General features: G+C 45.4%; 1 protein-coding gene across 1 annotated transcript in view; it reads right to left on the bottom strand.

Moving 5' to 3' along the window:
* ZRANB3 (zinc finger RANBP2-type containing 3) overlaps positions 1-27,445 on the bottom strand; it is a 413,220-nt gene that overhangs the window by 85,313 nt on the left and 300,462 nt on the right. The window contains exons 13-15 of the mRNA XM_068245929.1: positions 19,169-19,673; positions 7,289-7,501; positions 3-94 (exon numbers count right to left, since the gene is read on the bottom strand). Of these exons, the coding sequence (XP_068102030.1) occupies positions 3-94; positions 7,289-7,501; positions 19,169-19,673 (810 nt within the window). The remainder of the gene's footprint in view (positions 1-2; positions 95-7,288; positions 7,502-19,168; positions 19,674-27,445) is intronic.

The raw sequence follows: 27,445 nt of genomic DNA, 5'->3' as shown, positions 1-27,445 counted from the left end.
ACCTTGCTGTATAAATAGATGCGGTCCGTGTGCCTACTGGCACAAAACATGAATCCATCATAGGCTGGGAAGGCAGGCGGGCTGCCACAATGCTCTGCAACGAAGCACAATATGTAGGACAGTCAGTATGGATTCAGAGTGGAGTATATGGGGCGAGCGGCCACCAGGGGATACAGGAGTTTACAGGGAGATGTACGAGTTGGGAGAGGTGAGGAGAGTGCGGGGGAAGGAGAGAGAGGGAAGGGAGACGTCACAGCACAGGTGAAGAAAGTGCGGAGAAAAGAGTAATGAGATAGGAGTAAGTGAGAAACAATAAACTACAAGATAAGAAGCAGGAAATAGGAAGTAACAGTTAAAGAGGCACTGACAAGATGAGGTTAAAGTAGAGGCAAGAGGGATATGGAGGCTGCCATATTTATTTCCTTTTAAATGGAACATTATCTGAGAGGGACATGGATGTTTCCTTTTAAACAATACCAGTTGCCTGGCACTTCTGATGATCTCTTTGGCTGCAGTAGTGGCTGAATCACACACCTGAAACAAGCATGCAGCTAATCCAGTCTGATTTCAGTCAGAGCACCTGATCTGCATGCTTGTTGAGGGGCTGTGGATAAAAGTATTAGAGATACAGGATCAGCAGGAGAGTCAGGCAACTGGTATTATTTTTAAAGGAAAAATCCAGATCCTTCTCAGTTTAGGTTCCCTTTAAGCAATACAAGGTGCATGGCTATCCTTCTAATCCTCAGCCTCTAATTCTTTTAGACAGACGCTGAACAAGTATGCAGCAGATCAGGTGTTCCTGACATTATTGTCAGATCTGACATGCTTCATGCCTGTTTCTGGTGTTATTCAAACACTACTGCAGCCAAATAGATCAGCAGGACTACCAGGCACCTGGCATTGTTTAAAATGAAATAACAATGGCAGCCTCCGTATTCTTCTCACTTCAGTTGTCCTCTAACTTACAAATTAGGCTGTGTCCAAAACCTGCAGAGTACAAAAAACTTGTAAAAACATTTTACAGGCTGCCAAATAATGTAATCAAAAAAGTGCTTCATTTTTACAATAATTGGGTATAAATGATTTAGTCAGTGTTTGCCCATTGTAAACATTTTTCTCTCTCTGATTTGCATTCTGATATTTATCACATGGTGACATTTTTACTGCTGGCAGGTGATGCCAGTGACAGGAGGTGCTGCTTGCTTTCTTTGGCAGTTGGAAACAGCTGTAAACAGTAAGGCCTGAAACACACCAGAGGAGTTTTTCTGAGCGTTTTGAGTTTTTAAATCTGCTGCTAATGTTATCCTATGTGTCTGTGCACACTGGAGCAATGAGGTTTTGTAAAAAACCCCATAGCATTACATTGGGAAGAGCTTTTAGAGGTTTCAAAACCTCTTCTCAATGTAATGCTATGGGGTTTTTTACAAAACCTCATTGCTCCAGTGTGCACAGACACATAGGATAACATTAGCAGCAGATTTAAAAACTCAAAACGCTCAGAAAAACTCCTCTGGTGTGTTTCAGGCCTAAAACAGCTGTTATTTCCCACAATGCAATGAGGTTCACAGACAGGAAACTGCCAGGAGTACCATGGTCCACAGAGTTTCCTGTGGGAGGGGTTTCACCACAATAGCAGTCATACAGCGCCCCCTGATGATACGTTTGTAAAAAGGAATAGATTTCTCATGTAAAAGAGGGTATCAGCTACTGATTGGGATGAAGTTCAATTCTGGATAGTCCAACGGCTTCCTGAACCTTCTTACACCCCACAAATCCAGCATTGGGTTCTCCTGTAACGCAGAGTTCCCCAACCCTGTCCTCAAGGCCCACCAACAGTACATGTCTTGCAGGAAACCACAAACATGCACAGGTGAGGTAATTACAGCTGATTAACCACCTCTGTGGATTTCTACAAAACACGCACTGTTGGTGGGCCCTGAAGACAGGGATGGGGAACACTGTTCTAACATACATGACCCAGCAGGAACAGGGGCGTAACTAGAGGGGAGCAGCCCCTGAGGCTGCAGGAGGGCCCAGAACTGTAATGGCCCATACTCACGAGGGACTTTTGTCGCCTCAACACGCGGCGCGCGCGTGTTGCGGCGACAGGTCGCCCGTGAGTATGGGCCGTTGCACGCGCGCGCACCCCGAACTGTCGCCCGTCGCTCTTGTCGCCATGCGATTGAAAGTTTCAATCGCATGGCAACAGTCGCCGCCGCACCTCCGCCGCAACTGTTGCTAGTCCGCGTGAGTACGCGGACTAGCGACAGCAACCTCCATAGAGGTAAATGGAGCTTCCGGCGGGGGGAGGAGGAACGTCGGCGACAGCTTCCGTCTCGCCGCTGGTCCCTCTTCCGCGTGTGTACGCGGAGGGACCTGGAGAGAAGCTGTCGCCGGCCTGTCGCTAGCACGCTCACGTGTGCTGGCGACAGGCCATTTCTGCAGCCCGTGAGTACGGGCCATTAGGGAACCCCAAATGCTACTTTACTCCCTCCGATAAAAGGTGTCCATCCTTCAGAGCAGGTGTTTTGTGGTTACACTTGTGATGGGTGAGAAGATTATGATGGCCACACTTGTTTTATGACCCTTACAAGATGGGTCAACTTTCGGGGCGGTTTTACACTTGATTTCCTGCTGCATCCCACCACAACCCAAAAAAAACCAATCATATGACCCCGGGGCAGAGTGTGCCGACAGGGTCATTTGCATAGCGCCGACCCCGGCTCAGTGCAATAAGTATGTTACTGGGATACCCGCTGGTCCGCGCATGTGTGCCCTGATGCACCGCGCTCTGTTTACACTATGTGCGTCGCTCATAAACTTCCATTACCCCAGGCACCGTGCATTAACCTATTGCCGACCGCGTCACACCAATGGGCGTGGCCGCAACGGCAGCCCCAGGACCGCCTAACGCCGATTGGCGTAAGGTTCTTGGGGCGGGGATTGCAGTGGATCGCACACCCTAATGCGCGCCCATTCCTGCTTGTATGGCAGAGCTCCGCTCCGATTGCTGCTAGGAGACTGTTATACAGCAAAACCGCTGTCTATTTACTGTGTACAGCACTGCGATCTACAGCATCCTGTACTGGGGACAGCCATGTGACAGACTCTCAGCGGTGATCCGCAGTCATAGGCTGAAGCCTATGCCAGCCGACAGCCTATGCCACCCTCCCGCTGCAGATCAGCGTTAAGGGGTTGAGGACCACTAGCGAAAAAAGTAAGCAGTTAAAATCTGACAGAATCAACAGGTTTTTGGACTAGTCCATTTCCTCATGGGGGATTTTCAGGGTTTTCATTGTTATCAAAAGCTTTTTCTGGATAACAGTTTAACTGATAAAATATTAAGGTACCAGCCAGCCTCCCTACTCATTATATTGGCGGTTAGACTAAGCACAAAATTGCGCAAAAGGTGGATCAGCGCAACACCAGGCCGCCTCTGAATGGCCTCCATCAGAGATGCGCTGAGCCCCCCCCAGGAACAGGCAGTTGCTTTCACTAAGCAACTGCCATTTAGCAAAGAAAACCCTGAGGAGACCCCCGTGAAGGAGATGGACTAGTCCAAAACCTGTCGGTTCTGTAAGATTTTAACTGCTTACTTTTTTCGCTAGAGTGGTCCTTTAAAGAGGAGCTGTCGCGAAAATCGTAACATTTAAAACACATACAAATAAAAAGTAAATTTCTTCCAGAGTAAAATGAGCCATCCATTTATTTTCTCCTATGTTGCTGCCACTTGTAGTAGGTAGTAAAAATCTGACATTACCGACATGTTTTGGGTTAGTCCATCTCTTCATGGGTGATTATCAGCATGGCCTTTATTCTTTTAAAGACGTTCCCTGAAAAAGATTTATACAAAGATGCTGGCCTCCCTGCTTGCTGCACACTTTTTGGCAGTTATGAACAGCCATTCACTAAGTGCTTTTAAAACTAAAGAAAACCCTAAGAACCCCCCATGACAAGATGGGCTAGTCCAAAACCTGTTGGTAATGTCAGATTTCTACTACTTACTGTAAGTGACAGCAATATAGGAGAAAAGTAATTTATGGCTCATTTTACTTTGGAAGAAACGTACTTCTTATTTGTATATGTTTACATGTGTTTTACATTTTAAGATTTTCTTCCTTTAAGCTGATGAAACCCTAAAACCGCTCTGTCACTAGCCTCAGCTAACCTTTTGTGCAGGCAAGTATCAGCCTAACCCAGCGGCTGAGTCTCGGCTCCCCGATGGCCAATGTCTGCTCCGCAATCTCTTCCAACAGCTGGAGAAATGGGTCTCTGTAGGGCTTCTCTGAGGGGACCATAAGTGCTTCAAACCATAGGAAATGCCTATTAATACAAGCTGAGAATCTCTGACTTGTTGTGAGATCTCAGAGCGAATGGACCCTGACTGATAATTGTCCCTTGAGGGAATAGAAATGCTTTCTTTTCCTGCATGTGCAGCTTTTACCCACCGCTGAGCCACAGAGAACATCAAGGAAGAAGAGAAAGCAGTGGTTCTCTGTGGGAAGCCAAGACAGACGCAGCAGGCTGGGAGAGAGAGGAGACACACAGCAGACCGGGCAGAGAGGGGAAACACAGCAGGCCGGGGGAGAGAGAGGAGACACACAGCAGACCGGGCAGAGAGGGGAGAAACAGCAGGCCGGGGGAGAGAGGAGACACACAGCAGGCCGGGGGAGTGAGAGGAGAGACACAGCAGGCCGGGGGAGAGAGAGGAGACACACAGCAGGCCGGGGGAGAGAGAGGAGACACACAGCAGGCCGGGGGAGAGAGGAGACACACAGCAGGCCGGGAGAGAGAGAGGAGACACACAGCAGGCCGGGGGAGAGAGGAGACACACAGCAGGCCGGGGGAGAGAGGAGACACACAGCAGGCCGGGGGAGAGAGGAGACACACAGCAGGCCGGGGGAGAGAGGAGACACAGCAGGCCGGGAGAGAGAGAGGAGACACACAGCAGGCCGGGGGAGAGAGGAGACACACAGCAGGCCGGGGGAGAGAGATGAGACACACAGCAGGCCGGGCGAGAGAGGAGACACACAGCAGGCCGGGAGAGAGAGGAGACACACAGCAGGCCGGGGGAGAGAGGAGACACACAGCAGGCCGGGGGAGAGAGGAGACACACAGCAGGCCGGGAGAGAGAGAGGAGACACACAGCAGGCCGGGGGAGAGAGGAGACACACAGCAGGCCGGGAGAGAGAGAGGAGATACAGCAGGCCGGGAGAGAGAGAGGAGAAACACAGCAGGCCGGGGGAGAGAGAGAGGAGACACAGCAGGCCGGGGGAGAGAGAGAGGAGATACAGCAGGCCGGGAGAGAGAGAGGAGAAACACAGCAGGCCGGGGGAGAGAGGAGACACAGCAGGCCGGGAGAGAGAGAGGAGATACAGCAGGCCGGGAGAGAGAGAGGAGAAACACAGCAGGCCGGGGGAGAGAGAGAGGAGACACAGCAGGCCGGGGGAGAGAGAGAGGAGACACAGCAGGCCGGGAGAGAGAGAGAGGAGACACAGCAGGCCGGGGGAGAGAGGAGACACAGCAGGCCGGGAGAGAGAGAGGAGACACACAGCAGGCCGGGGGAGAGAGAGGAGACACACAGCAGGCCGGGCGAGAGAGGAGACACACAGCAGGCCGGGAGAGAGAGGAGACACACAGCAGGCCGGGGGAGAGAGGAGACACACAGCAGGCCGGGGGAGAGAGGAGACACACAGCAGGCCGGGAGAGAGAGAGGAGACACACAGCAGGCCGGGGGAGAGAGGAGACACACAGCAGGCCGGGGGAGAGAGGAGACACACAGCAGGCCGGGAGAGAGAGAGGAGATACAGCAGGCCGGGAGAGAGAGAGGAGACACACAGCAGGCCGGGGGAGAGAGGAGACACACAGCAGGCCGGGAGAGAGAGGAGACACACAGCAGGCCGGGAGAGAGAGGAGACACACAGCAGGCCGGGAGAGAGAGAGGAGATACAGCAGGCCGGGAGAGAGAGAGGAGATACAGCAGGCCGGGAGAGAGAGAGGAGACACACAGCAGGCCGGGGGAGAGAGAGAGGAGACACAGCAGGCCGGGGGAGAGAGAGAGGAGATACAGCAGGCCGGGAGAGAGAGAGGAGATACAGCAGGCCGGGGGAGAGAGGAGACACACAGCAGGCCGGGGGAGAGAGGAGACACACAGCAGGCCGGGAGAGAGAGAGGAGACACACAGCAGGCCGGGGGAGAGAGGAGACACACAGCAGGCCGGGAGAGAGAGAGGAGATACAGCAGGCCGGGAGAGAGAGAGGAGACACACAGCAGCCCGGGGGAGAGAGGAGACACACAGCAGGCCGGGAGAGAGAGGAGACACACAGCAGGCCGGGAGAGAGAGGAGACACACAGCAGGCCGGGAGAGAGAGAGGAGATACAGCAGGCCGGGAGAGAGAGAGGAGATACAGCAGGCCGGGAGAGAGAGAGGAGACACACAGCAGGCCGGGGGAGAGAGAGAGGAGACACAGCAGGCCGGGGGAGAGAGAGAGGAGATACAGCAGGCCGGGAGAGAGAGAGGAGATACAGCAGGCCGGGAGAGAGGAGAAACACAGCAGGCCGGGGGAGAGAAAGGAGACACAGCAGGCCGGGAGAGAGAGAGAGGAGACACAGCAGGCCGGGGGAGAGAAAGGAGACACAGCAGTCTGGGAGAGAGAGGAGACACAGCAGGCCGGGAGAGAGAGGAGACACAGCAGGCCGGGGGAGAGAGGAGACACAGCAGGCCGGGGGAGAGAGAGGAGACACAGCAGGCCGGGAGAGAGAGGGGACGGCAGGGGATGACTGGCAGGAAAGGGAAGGACATATGGCAGCCTCCATATACTTCTTGCTTCAGGTTCCCATTGAGGTATAGACCTTCCTGCATGTGCGGCTTGTTTCCAGGACAAGCGCTTGTCCTCTCCTTTTGCTGAGCTATTACAATCAGACTACAGATGTAATCACAGGGGAGGACTAGAAACAGCATCAAGACCGGCAAGAAATAAATCCATTGCTATAAAGACAAGCCCCATAAACAGCTGAAATATTCCCGCTTAGACTTACAGGAGGATTTGCCAAACCTCTCCTCGCACATTACTAGAGTCGCTGCAGCGCAGTTACCTGATGAGAGGCTAAACCTCGGCTTCAAGTGGTGAGACAAAGACACTGTAAAAAGGTTAATTAAACAAACAGAAGAACATTGCAAAGTAACTCCCCAGCCTGAGCAAAGTCCCGCACCATCCAATAGCAAGTCTCCCTGTCCATTAAACAGCAAGCGGTGCCTATGGTGAAAGGAGACTTCATTGCGCATTACCTGGTTCAATGGCTGTCGATTCCTCCCCGGGGAGGTCTTCCGAGTTGTCGTTTTGGATGTTTAGCAAATGATCCCCTTCCTGTAAGTTGCCAGTCGGAGTGGAGGGCGACTCCTGCTGGGCGCAGTAGACGGGCTGATTAACACCATCAGTCTGACTTTGATTTTCTTTCTCCTCCGGAAGGCTGGATACGCTCGCTGCCGCAGTCTCCGAGCCTGTCCTCGCCCAACAGGAAAACGACAACTGTCAGCCCATCGATACCACAGTCATGATCATAAAAAGTACACTCTGAGAGGTGACATCTTCTTCCACCTCCTGAAGACTTACTGCCCTTCCGTGACCAAACTAATACTATAACTGCCCACCCAGGGACAACATGGCTACCTATAACATTACCCAACTTCAGTCCTGTAATCTCAAACAGGCAGAAGTTTAGTTCTGAGAATTACCAGTAGTTACAACATATTTATTGGTCTTTGAATTCTTGTTTACGCCGGGCCAAGTAAAACACGAGATCAAAAAAAAAAAGTAGCTGTAGAACTACGGTGATTGTAAATAGAACTCTCCTGAAGTCCCATAACCTTATTTTGGTTTGAAACTGTTGAAAATTTAGGTTGCAAGTTTAAACCATATGTAACTTATTACATTAATGTTACTGCTGCTCACTGAGCTCCCATGCAAATTATGACCAATTCAGGACAGATTTACACTTGAAATGTGTTAGCGGTGAGATGCCCCGCCCCTTCCGCATCGCACTGCACAAAAATGACTCACATATGACCCTGCAGCAGAGTCCGTTGACAATGTCATAGGCTTAGTGCCGCCCCTTGCATGACCGTTGCCAAGTGACATTCTCCCTGCTAAACAGGAGGTACGGCACTCGGATTACCGTCATATTCCCATCATTCTGTGCATGCACACTGCCAACCTTTTTAACCACTTCGCATCCAGACCTTGTTTCCCACTTATGAACCAGAGCAGTTTTGACTGTTTAGCTATGTCCTTATTTAAATCAGAAATAACTTTATCCTTACTTATGACACAAAAATGAAATATATATTGTTTTTTTCAAGACAAACTAGGTTTTCATTGTATGCCATTTTTTCCCTCGAACAATTTTGTTTTCTATAAATTTTAATGGGAAAACAAGGAAAAAAAATAAAAAAACATTATTTCTCAGTTTTACCAATTCCAGTTTAACCTATTTTGGTTCATGGACGTAGAAACTACGTCCAGGAACCATGCGCGCTCCCACGGCCGATTGCGCGCGTGCACGCGCACTCCCGGCCGCGGATTCGATAGCCAGGGAATCAATGTATCGGGCTATGGTGCCCGATCACTGATTCCTCTCCCCCGCTGAAAAAGCGACAGCTTCTCTCGGAAGCTGCACCTTTTCTGGCCGTTCCCTGACCGATGCGTCACTCTAAGCGTGTGTTACGCTTAGAGTGACGTCATATAAACAAACTCATGGCCGCCATCTTGTGGCCAAAAAGTAATACTACAACTGAAAGTCAAAATAAATAAAAATGGACACACATTTACATTATAAATCTATTGTTTACCTCCCACCCTCCCAAAACTACCCAAATAAAATGTTTACTATAAAAAAAAAAAAAACATTACAATAATAAAAAAAAAACATGTAAATATTTACCTAAGGGTCTAAACTTTTTAAATATCAATGTAAAGATGAAATATTTATATATTTTTTTTATTTTAAACTTGTTAATAGTGATAGATGCAAAATGGAAAAAATGCACCTTTATTTCCAAATAAAATATTGTCGCCATACATTGTGATAGGGACATAATTTTAACGGTGTAATAACCGGGACATATGGGCAAATACAATACGTGAGTTTTAATTATGGAGGCATGTATTATTTTAAAACTATAATGGCTGAAAACTGAGAAATAATGAATTTTTCAATTTTTTTCTTATTCTTCCTGTTAAAATGCGTTTACAGTAAAGTGGCTCTTAGCAAAATGTACCCCCCAAAGAAAGCCTAATTGGTGGCGGAAAAAACAAGATATAGATCAGTTCATTGTGATAAGTAGTGATAAAGTTATAGGCTAATGAATGGGAGGTGAACATTTCTCACGTGAAAACCACAGAACCTGAATGGGTTAAAGAGGAGCTGTTAGGAATAGGGTCTCAGAGAAAAAACACACATATATCAGTAGCTAAATACTGGCTTGTACTTACATTACATATGCATTTCACTGTCCACATTAGAATTTCACAGAATTTTTATATAGTGTCTGCAGAGAATGATGCTCCTGACAGCTCATGGCAGGTTCCATGCTTGATTGTCTTGTATGAAGCCAATTGTGATGTCATATCCTCCCTTTCCTTGCATCCTGATGATTCGACTCACAAAAAAGATCAGGATCAAAGATCCTAATGGTTCATGATCCGGACAACACTACTGTGCAGCGAATATTAATTAGCCATGTGGCTAGGAACAATAGCGACTCACGCAGTATACTCTAACTGAACATGTGCCCTGTGAACAGCACATTGATTTTTCAGTGCTGTGAGTTTAGGCTGCTGTTACAAGCTGCTGTAACATGAGCCTGTAACTTCCCACTGTGAAAGCAGCCTCAGGGCGTGATAGGGAAATATAGAGGAGGACCAAGGGAGTGCACTGGGGAGAAGAAGCAGCCCCAGAATGCTTTGCAGTATCTGTTATGCGCCCTGCTGGCCTCCTTAGGAGTTTGTGAATAACAGCCTTGCTGTCCAGCAAACATCAAAGTAAGAGAGATTTTTAACTTCAGTATTGCCTTTTTGGCTTCCTTCTAAACTGTTTAACACAGGAGAACAGAAGTTTAAATTAGCTTTTGCAGCCTGACAGTTACTCTTTAAAAATAAAAAGTTCTACTGTAGATAAAAAGCACAAATTTTGTGTGGCTATTCTTACCGCTTATCACAAAACTTAGAATATGTTTCTGTCACAATTTACAATGAAGTTAAGATATTTGATGAAATGATGCTACGGAGTGTATTTTTCACTATAAACTGAGAAAATAAAAGTATTTTTAATAGTAAAAATCAATCTCATTAGCTCAGGAAACATATATTCCCGTTCACCAATTAGTGCTGCATCAGATAGTGCCAGAAATGTGCACAAGAGCAAGCCCAATCCTGCACAGCTGAGCTTCTGCTACAAGACGTAGATCTACTGACTCCTGGCTTAGATGAAGTCACAGAGGACATAGGAACACTGGTGGATAAAGTGGTTAAAATTCAAGTGTCGGTTGTTGACTTGCATTACTTCCGCCGCTGTGAAAATCAGCTGGTAATGCGGTGTTGACTTTGAGGTGTATCGGCAGAGGATTGGGCACTTCAGACACAATGTGGTAAGTGTGCTAGGCCCCATCGTCTTGCTTTGCCATAGCGCTGCCCTGCAGTAAAACAGGGTAACGTAACGCACACTTACAATGCAAGTGTAAAAGGGACCTCATTGTTTCAGCAGTATCTAACTATATGAAGTGTTTGCACAACAACACAGAAGTTTCATGATCTGTAATTCCTTCTCAGCTTAGCTGAAGCTAGGTACACAAACTGGATTAAACTGAGGCAACTGTTAAAGAGGCACTGCAGTGGCATACTGTAGACTGCAGTTAAGTATTTGGGATACTCACTTTTCACATTCATTCTCTTGGTTTCAGCACCAGAAACAATCCCTATAGCTTTATATTGCTGTATGTAGCCCCGCCCTCCCACTGATGTTTAGCCTAAGCTGTTTATATACTGTATGTGGAATTCTCCAACCCCCCCCCCCCCCCCCCTCCAGAGAGTTCAGGATGACCAGGTATATTTTGTAATGGCTTCACAGCAAGTTCTGCAGAGATTACCTGCCAGCAGTAAAGATGTGTCCACCTGCAATAAATATCTGGCTTTACGTCAGGGAGAAGAAAACGTTATTTTCACTACAGTTCCTCTTTCATTTTTATCTACAGATGGTGTAAGTAGCAAACTCCCTTTTTATTGCCTAATATCTTAGGAGGAGGCGAGTTGATGACAGCCGGGTGCTCACCAAAACTAGCCGGGTGGAGCACCCGGCTAAAAGAGCCTGGGGAGAACACTGCTTAACTCGGCTGTAAAGCTGGGTTCAAACATAAAAAGTTGTCCAGTCCTGTTCTGTCCTGTCCGTTTTTGACAGTTGGCATCAGTTTAGCATGCATTTCTATGGTTCACACATACGTGTACATTTCTGGTCCAGTCCTGTCAGTTTTGTATGGGTTTCTCTGGCTGTGTTCACATATAAAAGGTGGACATTTCTTGCCCAGTCCAGTCATGTCAGTATTTCAATCCGTTTTCTATACATTTTTAGTGCAGTCCTGTCAGTTTTGTATGAGTTTTATATGGCTTGGTTCTACAAAAAAAAAAAAAAGGTGTACATTTCTTGCCCAGTCCTGTCAGTTTTCTATGGGTGTGTTCACACATAAAAGGTGTACCGATATAATCATGTCAGGTAAAACTGGTTAAAAACTGTACATTTCCGGTCCGGTCAGTTTTGTACATGTTTCTATGTGTGTGCTCAGACATAAAAGGTGTACAGTACCAGAGCAGTCAGGTAAAACTGAAAGAAAACAGATGCAAACCTGACAGGCTAGGATAGGACAGGAAATGTACATATTTCTGTGTGTGAACAAAGTCTTACCGCCCAGTAGAGCTCCGAGTGAAAAGAAAACAATAAAACCAGCTTCCTGTTGCAGATCAAACAAAGAGAAAAAAAAAAAACCAGAATTCTGGGAATCATTTTTAACACGAGACTGTAGGACGTTGCTATGGTTTCCAGCAAGTTTCCTTAAATGAACAAAAAAAAAAAAAAACCACAAGTTACTGTAGCTTGCTGATGAAAGATGTTTAGTGGTTTGCACAGGTACGAATTCTAGTCACACAGACACAGAATATTTATATTGTGCTTTTCTCCTGGTGGACTCAAAGCACCAGAGCTGCAGCCACTAGGGTGCACTCTATAGACAGTTGCAGTGTTAGCGAGCCTTGCCCAAGGTCTCCTTACTGAATAGGTGCTGGCTTACTGAACCGGAAGAGCTGAGATTTGAACCTTGATCTCCTGTGTCAGAGGCAGAGCCCTTAAAGAGAAACGGTAACCAAGAATTTAACTTGATCCCAATCAGTAGCTGATACCCCCTTTTACATGAGATATCTATTCCTTTTCTCAAACGGACCATCAGGGGGCTCTGTATGGCTGATACTGTGGTGAAACCCCTCCCACAGAAAACTGTGAGGACCACAGTCCCGGCAGTTGCCTGTCTGTGAACCTCGTTGCATTGTGGGAAATAGCTGTTTACAGGTGTTTCCAACTGCCAAAAAAGCAAGCAGCAGCTACTTCCACTGACATCACCTGCCAGCAGTAAAGATGTTGCCATGTGATAAATGTCAGAATGTAAACCAGGGAGAGGAAAGATTTTACAATGGGCAAACACTGACAATCATTTATACATAATAATTGTAAAAATGAAGCACTTTTTTAATTACATTATTTTCACTAGAGTTCCTCTTTAACCAGTAAACTATCCAGCGCAGTAACCCTTTTTGCCACAGCCCCAACTTTTTAAGAAAACAGGGAAACTTTTTCCCATAAGCCATCAAACTTGATTCGGCCGTGTCTGGCGCACAGCAGACAGTCACAATGTAATGCAAGCGCAGCATCATTAGTCAGTGAAAGAACTAAAAATCTATAATTTCATTGCCCTTTTGATCATAAATCTCCAGACGAGGGAAAGAAAAACAGCAGGGCAATGAGCGTTAGGCTTATTTGCTGCCATGGCAACGGGACCTCCGCTCCTGCCCATTGAATTCGCATCCCGCTGACATTAATCAGAAATGTCCATTTGTGCCAGCGTAATGCCATGCCATAGCAGCTTTCAACATACGTTCTTGACAGAAATTGGCACCTTTCACTTTGCGAGGAGACGCGTTCGCAGATTGATGCTCAGGTGGGAACGCGGTCCCCCCGCGCCGGCGTTTCAAATCTGCATAACCTTATTTGCCTTCCTCTAGATGCCGAATCCCAGTGCCGGAATTGGCCGTTAAGCGGGTTATAATACCTTTAGAACATTATATACAAATTACTGATCGGTGTTTTGCCGTAATTGAATCAAGAGGGATGGTTTATTGGGGAATGAATGCCCTAAACCCAGAAAAAAAAATAATAATGGCTCTGATCAGCGCTCAGTTGTGTTTCTGCTCAGAACAAATGATTTAAAGGAGAACTCTGGGATGTTCTATAAAAAAAAAAAAGAAATTCCCTTAGATATTAATGATTTCAGTTAAACACCTGAGGTGACACTTAAAGGGCACCAAGTGGTATGCCCATACTGCAAAGTTATAGCTACCTGGCATGTTGTCTGCGTAAGGAATCTTTTCTAGAGCCAGTGCCAGTATGAACTGGGTTCCTCCTTCACAGGCAGGACATTCAGATTTACCCTACAATCCAAAACCTGACCGCCTCCTACACTCACCCAGCCCATTGTTCTCCCCATAATTTTTTTTTAGCCGGGTGGCTTGAAAAATTAGCCGGGTGGGGTGGGACAGGGAAATGCAGGGACTGTCGCTTCCATAGGTGCACATCGGTTCCATATGGCCCGCCTCCTTTCCTATTGCTGCTGACATACCAGAGGTACGCTTCTCTTGTCTGAGCTGTGTGTGTGTGGGTGTCTGTCTGTTTTGTTTTTGTGTGTCTGTCTACGTGTAAAGTCTGTGTGTTTCTCTCTGTGTGAGTAAATTTGCACACAGTAGCACCCAGCAATCGTGTCAGAGGAGCACACTGATAAACTGCAAGGGTACTGAGGGAGCGCTATTGCCCAGCAATTGCCCAGGGCCCCAGAGATGGCTGATGGGCCTCCAAGGCATCCCCTAATTGATAGCTCTCCCTCAGTACCCTTGCAGTTTATCAGTGTGCTCCTCTGGCACGATTGCTGGGTGCTACTGTGTGCAAATTCACTCACACTGAGAGAAACACACAGACTTTACACATAGACAGACACACAAAAACAAAACAGACAGAGACACACGCACGCGCGCACACAGCTCAGAAAAGAGAAGCTTACCTCTGGTATGGCAGCAGCAATAGGAAAGGGGGCGGGGCCAGACAGGCAAGCAACAAACAATAATTAATAGGCGGAATGCACAAATTTGCAGCTCTTCAGACTGTGTGTCAGCAGCCGAGGGAGAGTTTGAGAAAGATCGTCCAATGTACCATTGAACAGCGCTGCTGCATCCTAGAGTTTACTGTCTGAATTACATGATTCAGGTTTACTTGATGGTAATACAGGCAGCAAACTCTAGGGAGCAGCTGCGCTATACACTGATACAGTAGACAATGTTTCTCACACTCTCTCCTGATCTGCTACAGACATGGGGTACCAGAGAGCTGTGAGTGTGATCCCACCCCTTAATTATTATTCACTGTTCTGCTGGATGGCCCAACCTCCTTTCTATGTGCTGCCCTGAAAAGAGAGCCATGACAGCTGGGTGCTCACCATTATTAGCAGGGCGGAGCATCCAGCTAATAGGGCTTTGGGAGAACACTTCAGCCAGTGACACAGCACTCCCAACGCACACACACACACACACACACACAGTACACACACACACAGTACACACACACACAATACACACACACACACACACACACACAATACACACACACACACAATACACACACACACACACACACACACACACACACACACACACACACACACACGAGAATGGAAAAGAGGACAGAAAGGCAGCCAGCTGACTCACTGCTTGGGCTGAAATTAGAAGGAAGAGCTTAGGTTCAGGGGTTAACCTGAACTTCCTGTCTGGTGGGCTGGATGGAGTTTGGTTAGTCAAATTAAGTCAAGTCAGACTCATCAAAATAAAACTGAGGTGTTTTAGGAGGACATTGATGTAAGTACCACCTACCACCTCTGGAAAGCGACTTCTTAAATTGAAAAACCCTTTGCGTAGCCCAGCTAGCGGCAGCTACCCATGCAGGGTGAAGACCTCTACAGCCTATTATTTTCCTGATGTTGGAGGGAGTCTTCCCACTTTCTGCCTGAGACAACAGATCCCACCATGTAGAGGTGGTTTGTACCATAACGTTGGAAGATTGTGGGATACGTAGCATATTTATTTTTTCCTTGGTACACCACAGAAGTTAAAGGGCGCTATATACCGGTAAATTATCAATAATAACGCCTATTATATAAGCAACACACGTTGCTTAGTTTACTTAATACCCCCCAAAATGTATGTCTTTGGTCTAGCGCATGTAAAATCTTACATGTATTTAGTGAATACACCCAAAAGTGTTAGTAAGAGACACAACAGTATTGTTGGAGAAATCAGGGAAAACTTTCAATAAAAAATGATTTGGGGGCTAGAGTACCCACTACTCAATATCCTCTTGCTGCTTGTCTTTGAGATACCTCTTGTTCCCCGTTTCAGGACCCCTATCGCCCCTCCCTCCAATGTTCCCTGGATGGTGTACAAGCGCTACTAACAGCACTTGTGCGAGTGCAGACCTGTGCCGACCAGTGAAAGAAAGCGCTGGTGCAGTTTTTTTTACGCAGCTGCACAAGCGGCTCCACCTTACGCACAGGTGTGACCATACTCACGCTGCTCCAGCTTAACCACTTTATCTATCACTACAGTATATCCACAGTACATCCTCTGTGACTTCATCTAAGCCATGAGGATGTAGGTATAAGTCTTGTAGCTGAAGCAGTGCTGGCAGGATTGGGCTTGCTCCTGTGCACACCTCCGGGACTATCTGCTGCAGCACTAATTGGTGAAAGGGAATATATGTTCCCTGAGCCAATAAGATTGATTTTTACCATTAATACTTTTATTTTCTTAGTTCATAGTGAAAAATACACACTGTAGCATTATTTCAGAATCAACTATCTTCACCATAAATTGTGACAGGAACACAATCTAAGATTTGTGATAAACGGTAGATATAACCAAACAAAATTTTGGTTTCTATCTACAGTAGCGCTTTATATTTTTAAACTGGAATGGCTAAAACTGAGAAATAATGTGTTTTTTCTATTTTTTTCCCTATTTTTCCCATTAAAATGCATAGGAAATAAAACCGTTCAAGGGAAAAAATGCCACACAATGAAAGCCTAGTTTATTTAGAAAAAAAAAAATATACATTTCATTTAGGTGTCATAAGTAGGGATAAAGTTATTGCGGATTAAATACGGACAAAGCTAAAATGTCAAAACTGCTCTGGTCCATAAGGGGGAAACAAGGTCTGGATGCAAAGTGGTTCATGTGCAGGCGGGGCCGTACTTCCGTAGGCACAGTACAGCAACGCGTGCAGGAGCCGTTCTCCTGCACGAGTTGAATGGCCTGTGGCATGTCGTCGGGATACTGCGGTGCGATGCAATCAGCGGTGGTAGCTATTAATTCACCCGACGGGAAAATGCCGGCTCCCGGTGGTTCAACGCTCATGGGTGCATTGAACCGCTACGCAGCGTCGGGTGTGAAAGGTAAAATGTAAGTCTATGGGCTTTCATTTTACCTTGGTAAACGCAAAGTATCGACTTTGCGTTAAAACGCAGGAAAAGGGCTCTAATGTGAAAGAGCCCTCATGGCTTGAAGAGGAGCGCGACCCCGTTCAGGATTACCAACAAGCCCTTGTCACTAATCTTTGGAGGGACCGTGAGCGGCAACGGGGGACCGGTAGTGAGTATGTGATTCTGAAGCTCAGATGCACTTTAATTCACACAATTATTTCCACTTCAGGAGCACATTATATCATATTTTTTTTTGTTCTTCATGCAAGCAAAAGAAAAGGAAAACAATCGGAACTGTTGAAATTTAATCTCGTTAAAAACCAACCAAGGTGCTGCTATACTGACACATTCTGAATCATCTGCCATGTAAAATCATAGCTGGCTGCAGGCTGAAATGTAAAGGTCATCGATAATATAACATTAAATGAAGATAAGGCTTGAGTAGCACTAAAATATAGGATTCTTTTAACGAAAGTTTAGCTGCTGTTTCAAAAGATGTCCCCCTGTCCACCTGTTATCTGCTCAGGTGTTGCCCTATCGCCCATGTGGAGTGTGTAAATAGAGTACATACCAGGGTTGCAGAGTCGGTACAAAAATCTTCCACCTCCTCAGTATACGAAACCACCGACTCCGACTCCAGGTACCTAAAATGGCTCCGACTCCTCAACTCAGACTCCTTAGTCTAATACTTATCAGGGCTAAGGATTTGGTACAAAAATCATCCGACTCCGACTCCTCAGCTTATGAAACCACCGACTCCGACTTCAACTCCGACTCCAGGTACCTAAAATTGCTCCGACTCCACAGCCCTAGTACATACCCCTCATCAGTCCTGCTTCCATCAGTTTCCCTCATTTGTGGCTGAATCAGCCCTGTTATAGACTGTTGTAGGCCTGTACCCACTATGCGATTTTTATTAAGATTTTTCTGGTGACCAACGATATTTTGAGTAACGAGCGATGGTTTCTGCAATCTCACGTTGCGAGTACAGGCGCACGATTACACAAACGATGTTTGGCGGCAATAACGACCATCACGATGGATCGGATCTTTAAGATGCCTGATAAATCCCATACAAAGTACCGTGATCATTTGAGCTCTTGTTCGTGCCCATGGCGTGTTCCCGCGGATAAAAAGATGGATCGGGGTACGTCGGGAGGAATCGCTGTGAGGTTCCTCGGTAAGGTAACCCTCAGGTGAGTATTGAGCTTAAGGCATGCCCTAATATCCCTGTGCAAAATGCATGGACCAACTCGCTTGTATTATAGAACATTGCCCATCTGTACTATTGGCAATACATTTATATTGAGAGTACCTGGCTGGGACCTTTTGCACTTTCTAGCTGTGAAGACACTGTAATTTTATTGGACAGACCAGGTCTCTGCAGGTGGGACCGTTATCCCATGATCATCCACATGAGGAACTCAGGGAGGAGCTGGAAGGAGGCACATGCCTGTCTATTTCTGTGAGCACAGAGCTTACTCCACCCACCTCTTTCAGAGGTCATTGAGGCATTAACTCTTTGTGGCCAGCACTAGAGCTACAGCTTAAAAAAATAACTTTGTTCTACTCTTCCCTGCTTAGTATGTAAATAAGCATTTACCTTGCAAGACCCTCTCCAGTAACTTTATAAAAGAGGTAATAGAGCAGATTAAATGGTTTATTTTATCAAGTGGGGATCGTTATGGAGACGTGTGTAATGCAGTGTTAGATGTTCATTGCACAATGAGTTGGTTGCAATTCTGCTGATGTACAGCTACAGTGCTGGCCACAAAGAGTTAATCCCTCAGCAGCAAGGGGGGTGAAGGGGTCAGCAACTTCTATTCTTCTGGCAGCTGCTTATTTTGTTGAAGTAAACCCGGAAGGTTCGCAACGCACATTTCTTGATACTAACCTCTTAAACAGGCTCCCACGTCGTCCTCCGCAGCCCCGGTAACAGCGCTGGGACCTCTAAAGTGTGGGCTCCATGCACACTACCACAGTTCTACTCGAGCTTCAGCGCAAATAGCCAAGCTCAATCAGAACCATGCTTCTGTGCAGGTGGCTCGCCCCCTGTGCAGTCACGCAGTCCCAATCTGGCCCAACAATTCTCTTGATTCTCTTGATTCCTTGCTTAAATATAGAAATTGGGTGAGCAACATAATGGTGCCCTATTTACTTTTACTAACAATGCCAAATATACAAGTGTGAACTTCGGTTTTAAATGGACATGTGGTTTATAATCACATTAAAATGCAATATGACATTTGTAGCATTGTTGTATGTATATATGCTTGACTGCTTTTCTACTCCCCTCATCTCCCAGTAATTACTTTTGCTCTCTTTGGTACTTACACTTTTTGCTCCTGGGGCTTTCGCAGATCTCGCAGTAAGGTAACAAGACATTGTTGGTGTAGGTACAAGCTGAACAGCTCCAGTTCTTGGTTGAGAGTGGAACCCTTGGTGGGGTGAGCGGGTCACCATCAGAGAGACCTCGTGTTTTCGGGGAAGAGAACAAATCACAGGGTTTTCCGTTCCAAGACTTCCTCTTCCCTACACGAACGTTCTTTGGTGTGGACTTCGGAGTCTGGGTGCCTTTGGGCCGAAACCGCTTGGCTTGCTGCTCAAAATCCTCATCTGGGAAGAGCGCGTCAACATCGACCACCTCGTCATTGTTAGCTGGAGTTTCTCTGTCCACACTGAACACTTCTTGTACAGCATCATCATCATCATCATCGGCTTCTTGTCCAGCAGGCTTCTCTGCCGAGTCTGAGTCTTCCTCTGTCCTCTTGCGCTTTTTGTCGATGGCCGCTTTGGGTGAGAAGAATGTGCGGATGTCATGCTGCTTTTCTTTTTCAAACTAAAAAAAAAAAGAACAATATGAGACAATTGAAGAGAGGGTGAGGTGAGCAAGCACCTTGGAAAAAAACACAGAGACAACGGGGAGCCCAATAGTGCAATAATGTCACTAGGCTCGGGAACGAAAAATAAATATACTCACAAAGGTGGGTTGCAGCAAGGGGCAACCAACCACATGAAGAAGATGGAGAACTATCACCTGTCTCCACTCGGGAATTCCAAGTATAACTGGATGGAAGGTAGTCTCACTCTTGGAAAAGATAGTTGGCACTGCAAGTGGCTAAGCCACTGTAGTCCAATACCCCCCTAAAAGAGGGAGGTATAACTGACACAACAGGCTGTAGAGGGGCCCAGGATGAATACAATTTTGTTAGGAACAAGATAAAATAAGAAAAATGGAAGGTGGCTTACCTCTCCAATGACACATACGATAAAGTTGATTTTCTTTGCACAGGCAATTTGTTTCATGGGTTGCACCCACGAAATGTGTTGCCTGTGCAAAGAAGATAAACTTTAGTTCATTGTATATGTTTCATTGGAGCAGTAAGCCACCTCCCAAGTTTCTAATTTTATCTTCTTTTTAACTAAATTTTATGCATCCTGGGCAAATCTTCACCTTTGTTGTAACATGATGGCCTCAATGAACTAAGATCATGCTGGAGATAATAAGGCAAGAGAAAACCTACCACCACACATCAATGGTATTTTCAGTGTTAATTCACTAAATAAGCTTGCCTTATTAAGGTGTAGAGATACGTTTTCACAGTGAGAGAGTTAACCTATTATTTCTGTCCTTAAGTTACCTCTTCTGTAGTTATTTTCACATGCAGTTAATTAACAGCCTGTCTTTAACTTTAGAATTCTGTGGTTATTTTAAAGTGATCCAGAGACGAAGCACCCTCATGTATTTTACCATATATATCAGTGGGAACATTAGAGAAAACACCTACCCTGCTCTCTGTTTCATCCTTCACTGCTCAGCTTGCTCGTTATCAGCCCTGATAAATTTCCTGACTGAGCATTCAGTCTGGCTTTGCTCAGGAATCATTATAGCTGAGTCATTATAGCAGAGCCAGAAGGGGGCAGGCTTGGACTTGAAAAGACATCAGAGAAGACAGACTTAGCTATAATGATTCCTGAGCAAAGCCAGACTGAATGCTCAGTCAGGGATTTTATCAGGGCTGATAACAAGCAAGCTGAGCAGTGAAGGATGAAACAGAGAGCAGGGTAGGTGTTTTCTCTAATGTTCCCACTGATTTATATGGTACATACATGAGAGTGCTTCGTCTATGGTTCACTTTAAGGATTGAAATGAACTTTAGGGATCTCTCCTTAACTTAAAGACAGAAGAGTTAAGTTTACTACATGCCTTATCACCATGGTGATAACACTAGAAACAGCTCAGAAACGTTATTAAAGACAGGAGATACGCTTAGTGAATTGAGGCCATTTGTCCCTTGAAGAGGAAATATTCAAAAATCACTATTGCCAGTGTTGTTCTACAGTCAAACTGTTGTACACTGCAGCCATTATTATTTTCCATTGCTATACTGCAGACACATTTTCACCAATACCTTGCAGAGCACAGTCAGTAAATCTTGTCCCTAACTGTCCCTCAGAGGGGCTCAGATCATAACCTAATATCCCTACCATGGTCTAGGGGCCTTATTTTAATTCTGCGGAGGATGATTTTGACTTGGGACTCTATTGCCACAAGGTAAGAATGTCAGCTACCTGAACGATGGCCGTACATAGTTTGTTAGCATCCAGGAAACAATTAATTATGTTCTGATCATAAATAAATTAGGGCGTAGTAATCAAAGTACCACCTTAAAGGGAACCTGAACTGAGGAAAATTATTTAAAATAAACACATGACGTGCTGGCAAATGAATAATACATACTTACCTCGCTGTCAGTTCTGCCATCTTGGCTACGTTATAACTTCCGGGACGCCCCTGTCTTCTCTGTTAGAGAAGTGCATCACTGATTGAAGCAGAAAGAGGAAGTGACACGTGTGGCCATTGCAAGAGGCTCCTGCAGAGGGGTCATAGCACGACTTTGTTGGAAGTCGTCTGGCTTAAAGGCATGCCCATAAGAAATGCTCGGAGTCCCTTTAAGGTTCAATCCAGTTGCGAGTGCGAGGCAACACTGAGGGCTGGTTCACACTGGCAATCGTTAAGCGCAAGTGCATAGCGATTTTTATTTTTTTCAAGCGAATTTATAGCGCCTTTGGGGTAATTTTTTGTCCAGTACAAAAGCGTTTTTGGGCAATTTCAGAGTGTAGCGATCAGTCAATGATTGGTGGGTAGTCGTTTTTATTTGAAAAATGTTGGGAAAAGCGCTCAAAAATCACTGCACTTAAAAAATAAAACACAATTTTGAATTCGTTTAAAGCGGTTTTAAACTCTGACAAAATATTCAACAAAAATGTGTTTTCCTACTTTTTATAACCCATACAATTATCTTATTTTCTTTTGTGCACAAGTATTAATATTCATTTATAAATTATAACTTCCCAAAGTTCAGTTTATTTACTTTGAAAGCTGCTGGTGCATTTTATTCATAACTGTTGTAATTCTGTTTTAAATGCAGCCATCAGTGATTTCTGACCTGTGTTTCACCCCAGGACTCATTAGCATAAGTTTCTGCACAGCCAGAGAATGTTTACTTAATTGTATCAAATAAAGAATGTATACAGAAGATAAGCTAATCACCAGTTTGGATGCGGCAGCCCCTGCAAAAGAAAAAGTCAGTCCGGTGATGTAAGCCTTTAAATGCTGTTTTACTAAAAAAAAATAAAAAAAAAAATTACATTGTGTTAGTATATTATATGCTGTAAATAATCTTTTAGAGCAAAGAAGAAATACTGGGTTATATCCACTGTAAATGAGAAAAGCTCCATTAAATTATATTGCTGTAATGTTTTTTCAGTGATTTGCCTGATCGCCAGCTATCCGAAATACTGCCAAAATCGATGGAAAAGCGCCCAGTGTGAACTAGCCCTGACTTTTTGATACCCGAAAGAACAACTGATGTGCAAGGTTATTTCCATGTTTCCCTATGGCTCAAGTAGGCAATATTACAGTGTAACAGTGTGCTGACCCAGAAGCTGTTACAGGGTCATCACTGAGAATTCCATCGATAACAGTGGACAAATGGGACGCAGTAGAGGAGAGAGAAATTGATGAGTAGACTACACGGGAGGTAAGTATGATGTGTGAAAGTGTATTTTGACTTTTAATTTTCAGTTCAGGTTCCCTTTAAACAACTTAATTCTGATCAGCTTTCAAGAGAAATCTGTTTGAGGATCGATAAAACCTCTGCAAACACTACCGGATATCGCTACACAGCTTTTGGTCCCTCAAAATCCCCCCCCCCCCCCCCCCATATCAAAACATTCAGTCAATAAACAGTGCAAAAATAGCTCAAGCCTGATAATGTAACAGGGATAGAGGTGCCAGAAGAATACAAATGTCTAAAAAGCTTAGAATTTGTGGAGGTGTGGAGGCAGTGGTGGACTTACCTCCTGCAAACAGACACAAGATATGCCAACACAGTTTAGCAGAACACATTTATTTACATACTGCAGGGGGAAATGCAACGCGTTTCGCAGGTATGACCCCGCTTCATCAGGCAATATGTAGGAGTAGGTACAGAGCAGGTCTGTAGCTGGGCCAAGCGCCTCTGTCAAAGCCTGATAAGGTCAACAGACCACTGCCAGATACGATCAAGGCTGGTCGATATCTGCAAGACATATCAACTTGTGTATGGCCACCATGTCTGCCCAACGTCTGGGATCGATGGCGCCCCCTAGTAATTTAGCCTGCCAAAATCCACCAGCTTTAAACTTTTCTAGTTACTCTTTCAAAATTAGAAAAAAAATAATATTGCGTCCAATAATCATTGTACAATTAGGCTGAAATTTAGAAATCTCTGAATTTCAAACTAATTGAACAATGGGCATGATTCACTAAACCGTGATAACTCAAATATCACACCATATCAACGATATCACACCTTATCAACGATATCACACCTTTTCAACGATATCACACCTTATCAGAGTAGCATAGGGAGCGCTACGAACGTATGCCTGCTAATTGGCAATGGCACTCGTCCTGCCCTGAGCCTCTGCGGGTTCGTAGCGCTCGCTATGCTAGTCTGATAAGGCATGTTAACTTTGATAAGGTGTGATATTTTTGATAAGGTGTGATATTTTTTATAAGATGTGATATCTTTGATAAGGTGTGATATTTGAGTTATTACGGTTTAGTGAATCAAGCCCCATGTATGATTGACAAAACACAGCACACCGGGGACTTGTGAGACAATTACACATCCTGTATGCAGCTTCTGGGAGGGGGGCGCATTATAGCAGTAGCTGTACATGCTGTACGCAGTTAAATGTCGCTGCAATAAACTCTGATTAGGGTAGTCTGAAGAAGTCAAGCCATGACAGAATGATTAAAGGCTTAGAGGCTATGGGAGTGTCTCGTGTCATGAGGGAGAGCATCCCACAGCGGGGAAGCAGCAATGAAGAATTGTGGAATGCCTGAGAGAAAAGAGATGAACAGTGGAAATAACGGAAGTAACTCTAAAGGGCGTAGGCTGTGTGTGTGTGTGTGTGGTAGTGATGTGTGTGTGTGTGGTAGTGGTGTGTGTGTGGTAGTGATGTGTGTGTGTAGTGTGGTAGTGATGTGTGTGTATAGTGATGTGTGTGTGTGGTAGTGATGTGTGTGTGTGTGGTAGTGATGTGTGTGTGTAGTGTGTGTGTGTGTGTGTGTGTGTGTGTGTGTGTGTGTGTGGTAGTAGTGATGTGTGTGTGTAGTGTGTGTGTGTGGTAGTGATGTGTGTGTGTAGTGTGTGTGTGTGTGTGTGTGTGTGTGTGTGTGTGTGTGTGTGTGTGTGTGTGTGTGTGTGTGTGTGTGTGTGTGTGTGGTAGTGATGTGTGTGTGTAGTGTGTGTGTGTGGGTGTGTGTGTGTGTGTGTGTGTGTGTGTGTGGTAGTGATGTGTGTGTGTAGTGTGTGTGTGTGGTAGTGATGTGTGTGTGTAGTGTGTGTGTGTGTGGGTGGGTGTGTGTGTGTGTGTGTGTGGTAGTGATGTGTGTGTGTAGTGTGTGTGTGTGGGTGGGTGTGTGTGTGTGTGTGTGGTAGTGATGTGTGTGTGTGTGTGTGTGTGTGTGTGTGTGTGTGTGTGTGGTAGTGATGTGTGTGTGTAGTGTGTGTGTGTGGGTGGGTGTGTGTGTGTGTGTGGTAGTGATGTGTGCGGGTGTGTGTGTGTGTGTGTGTCTGGGGGGGGCACACTATATAGAAAGCAGTGAAGTTATAAACCGAGAATCTAGCTGAAAGGTCCTTGCAACCCAGCTCTCAATAAACAATTATATTTAGTATAATATAACCTGCATGTAGAGATACTCACACGGCTGTGAGTAATTAATATTTACACTTAATGCAGCGGAGCTGGCTACTTGTGCCAGATTACACTTTCTATAGCGTAGACATCCTCTCTGATTTTTATTAGTGGTTTTGAGCATTACCAGCACAAGAGGAAGTCTTAAAGGCTCAGTACAGGCAAAATTTGCATGTGCATTTCATTGCTTTATTTCACTTATGCATGAAGAAACTTTGTGATAATAAAAAGAAAAAAAGTTACAGTTGTTGCAATACAAAAAAATGAAATTAATTGGCTACATTAAATTTGGCCATCAGATATGAAACCTGCCTGTTCCCTCTCTCTTCTCCCCCCCCCCCTTCTCTGCCAGTCTGAGGATAAAAATAACCTGAACTGAAATTTAAAAGTGAAAATAAACATACACAAGTCATACTTACCTCCTGTGTAGTCTACTCATCAATCTCTTTCTCCTCTCCTGCGTTCTGTTTGGCCACTGTGATCAATGAAATTCTCCGTCCTCCATTTTGAAAATGGCCATTACTCCATAACAGCTTCCTGGTCAGCACACTGTTAATGTGTAATATCGCCCACTTGAGCCATAGGGAAACATGGACATTGCCTTGCATATTCAGTTGTAACTGACAGCAGCTCATATATAACTGACAGCAACTGGTATATTTCAGTTCTGTCAAAATCTTGTCAGAACTGGAAGGGATCACTGTAATAAGAAAATAGTGAGCTTCTGAGAGGAACGGACAGTGAGGTAAGTATGTAATATTAATTTGCAGCTACATCATGTGTTTATTTTAAATAATTTTACTCGCTTCAGGTTCCCTTTAAGAGAGGCTGTCAGCCAGTCGGAAGTTGTGGCCTAAGCTGAGAGATCAATGTCCACTGGTGAAGCAGGTAGGTAAATTAATAAAGCTCACTATACTATATAGACATAAAACAATTGCTTTTATTGATACAAGAATGATACGGCAAGACTTTTTTATGGATCAGCCACATAGGTTTGCTGACATCACTCAAAAAAGGTGGAGATTAGCGGGCTATGTTTGTTGAGGTTCCTGTAAAAGGGGTGGAGATTAGTTGATATTCCTGGAAAGAGGTGGAGATTAGTAACCTGTGATAGTTGATGTCCCTGGGAAGGGGGAGGGGATTAGTAGGTTATATTGGTTTATATTCCTAGAAAGGGGCGGAGATTAGAAAGGTGTGTTTGTTCCTGAAAGGGGTGTAGATAAGTGGGCTGTGATGGTTAAGGTTCCTGGGAGGGGGTGGAGATTCAAAAAGGTGTGATTGTTCCTGAAAGGGGTGTAGATAAGTGGGCTGTGATGGTTAAGGTTCCTGGGAGGGGGTGGGGATTAGAAAGGTGTGTTTGTTCCTGAAAGGGTTGGGCTGTGATGGTTAAGGTTCGTGGGAGGGGGTGGAGATTAGTGGGCTGTGTTAATTGATGTTTCAGTGAAAGGGGTGGAGATCAGTTGATATTCCTAGAAAGGGGTGGGGATTACTGGCCTGTGATTGTTAATGATCGTGGGAAAGGGGTGGAGATTAGTGGGCTGAGTATTTTTATATTTCTAAAGAGGGGTGTGTAAGTTCCTAGGAAGGGAAGGAGAAAAGGAAGCAAGGACTAATATTTGCATAATTAGCAGATATTATTATGGGCCCAAACTTCCGCGGCACTGGGGGAGGGGGGGGGGGGGGGGTTGGGGGCGATTATGATTAGACATGGAGGGGGGGGGGGGGGGTAGGTAAGGTTTAGGCATCAGGGTCGGTTAGGCATTGGGCATCAGTAGGGGGAATGGTCAAGGTTAGGCATCGGTTTAGGGCTGGTATGTCAAACTGGTCCTTCGGGGCCGAGATCCTCACACATTTTTGATAGAGCTCAAATGAATTGATGGGTCTGAATCAGGAAAGGTGTGGTCCATCAGGTAGAACGCATTCCTTTCTTTCTCAGTCCATCCTAAACACTGGCATGGATCTGGCCCTCCAGGCCTGGCGTTCGACACGTGGTTTAGGGAGAGAGAGTCTGTTAGGGTTAGTAATCGGTCGGGGGTTTGGTTAAGCTCATGCAATGGTGGAGGGAAGGCTCTGCTAGGTTTAGCAATAGTAAAATATTGGAAAAATGTACTAGATCAGAAATTACCACTGTACAATAGTAGAATATAGGCGTTTATAAAACTATTCTACTAACCCCTATTTCCGGCACCCATATTTCCCCAGCACCCATTCTGCATGTACTGTATGTAGAGATTAGTGAGCTGTCTGTCAACATCTCCAAAGTGGTATTGGTGACATTAAGGAGAGCAGCACAATGCAAATGAATTACAATACATTGCCATGGAATACGCAGAGTAATTTATTTCGAGTCATAATGATGCA

The sequence above is a fragment of the Hyperolius riggenbachi genome, chromosome 7, assembly GCF_040937935.1.
Source record: "Hyperolius riggenbachi isolate aHypRig1 chromosome 7, aHypRig1.pri, whole genome shotgun sequence".
Lineage (NCBI taxonomy): Eukaryota > Metazoa > Chordata > Amphibia > Anura > Hyperoliidae > Hyperolius > Hyperolius riggenbachi.
The sequence above is the reverse complement of the archived record's forward strand: the minus strand, read 5'-3'. Positions and strand labels throughout refer to the sequence as shown.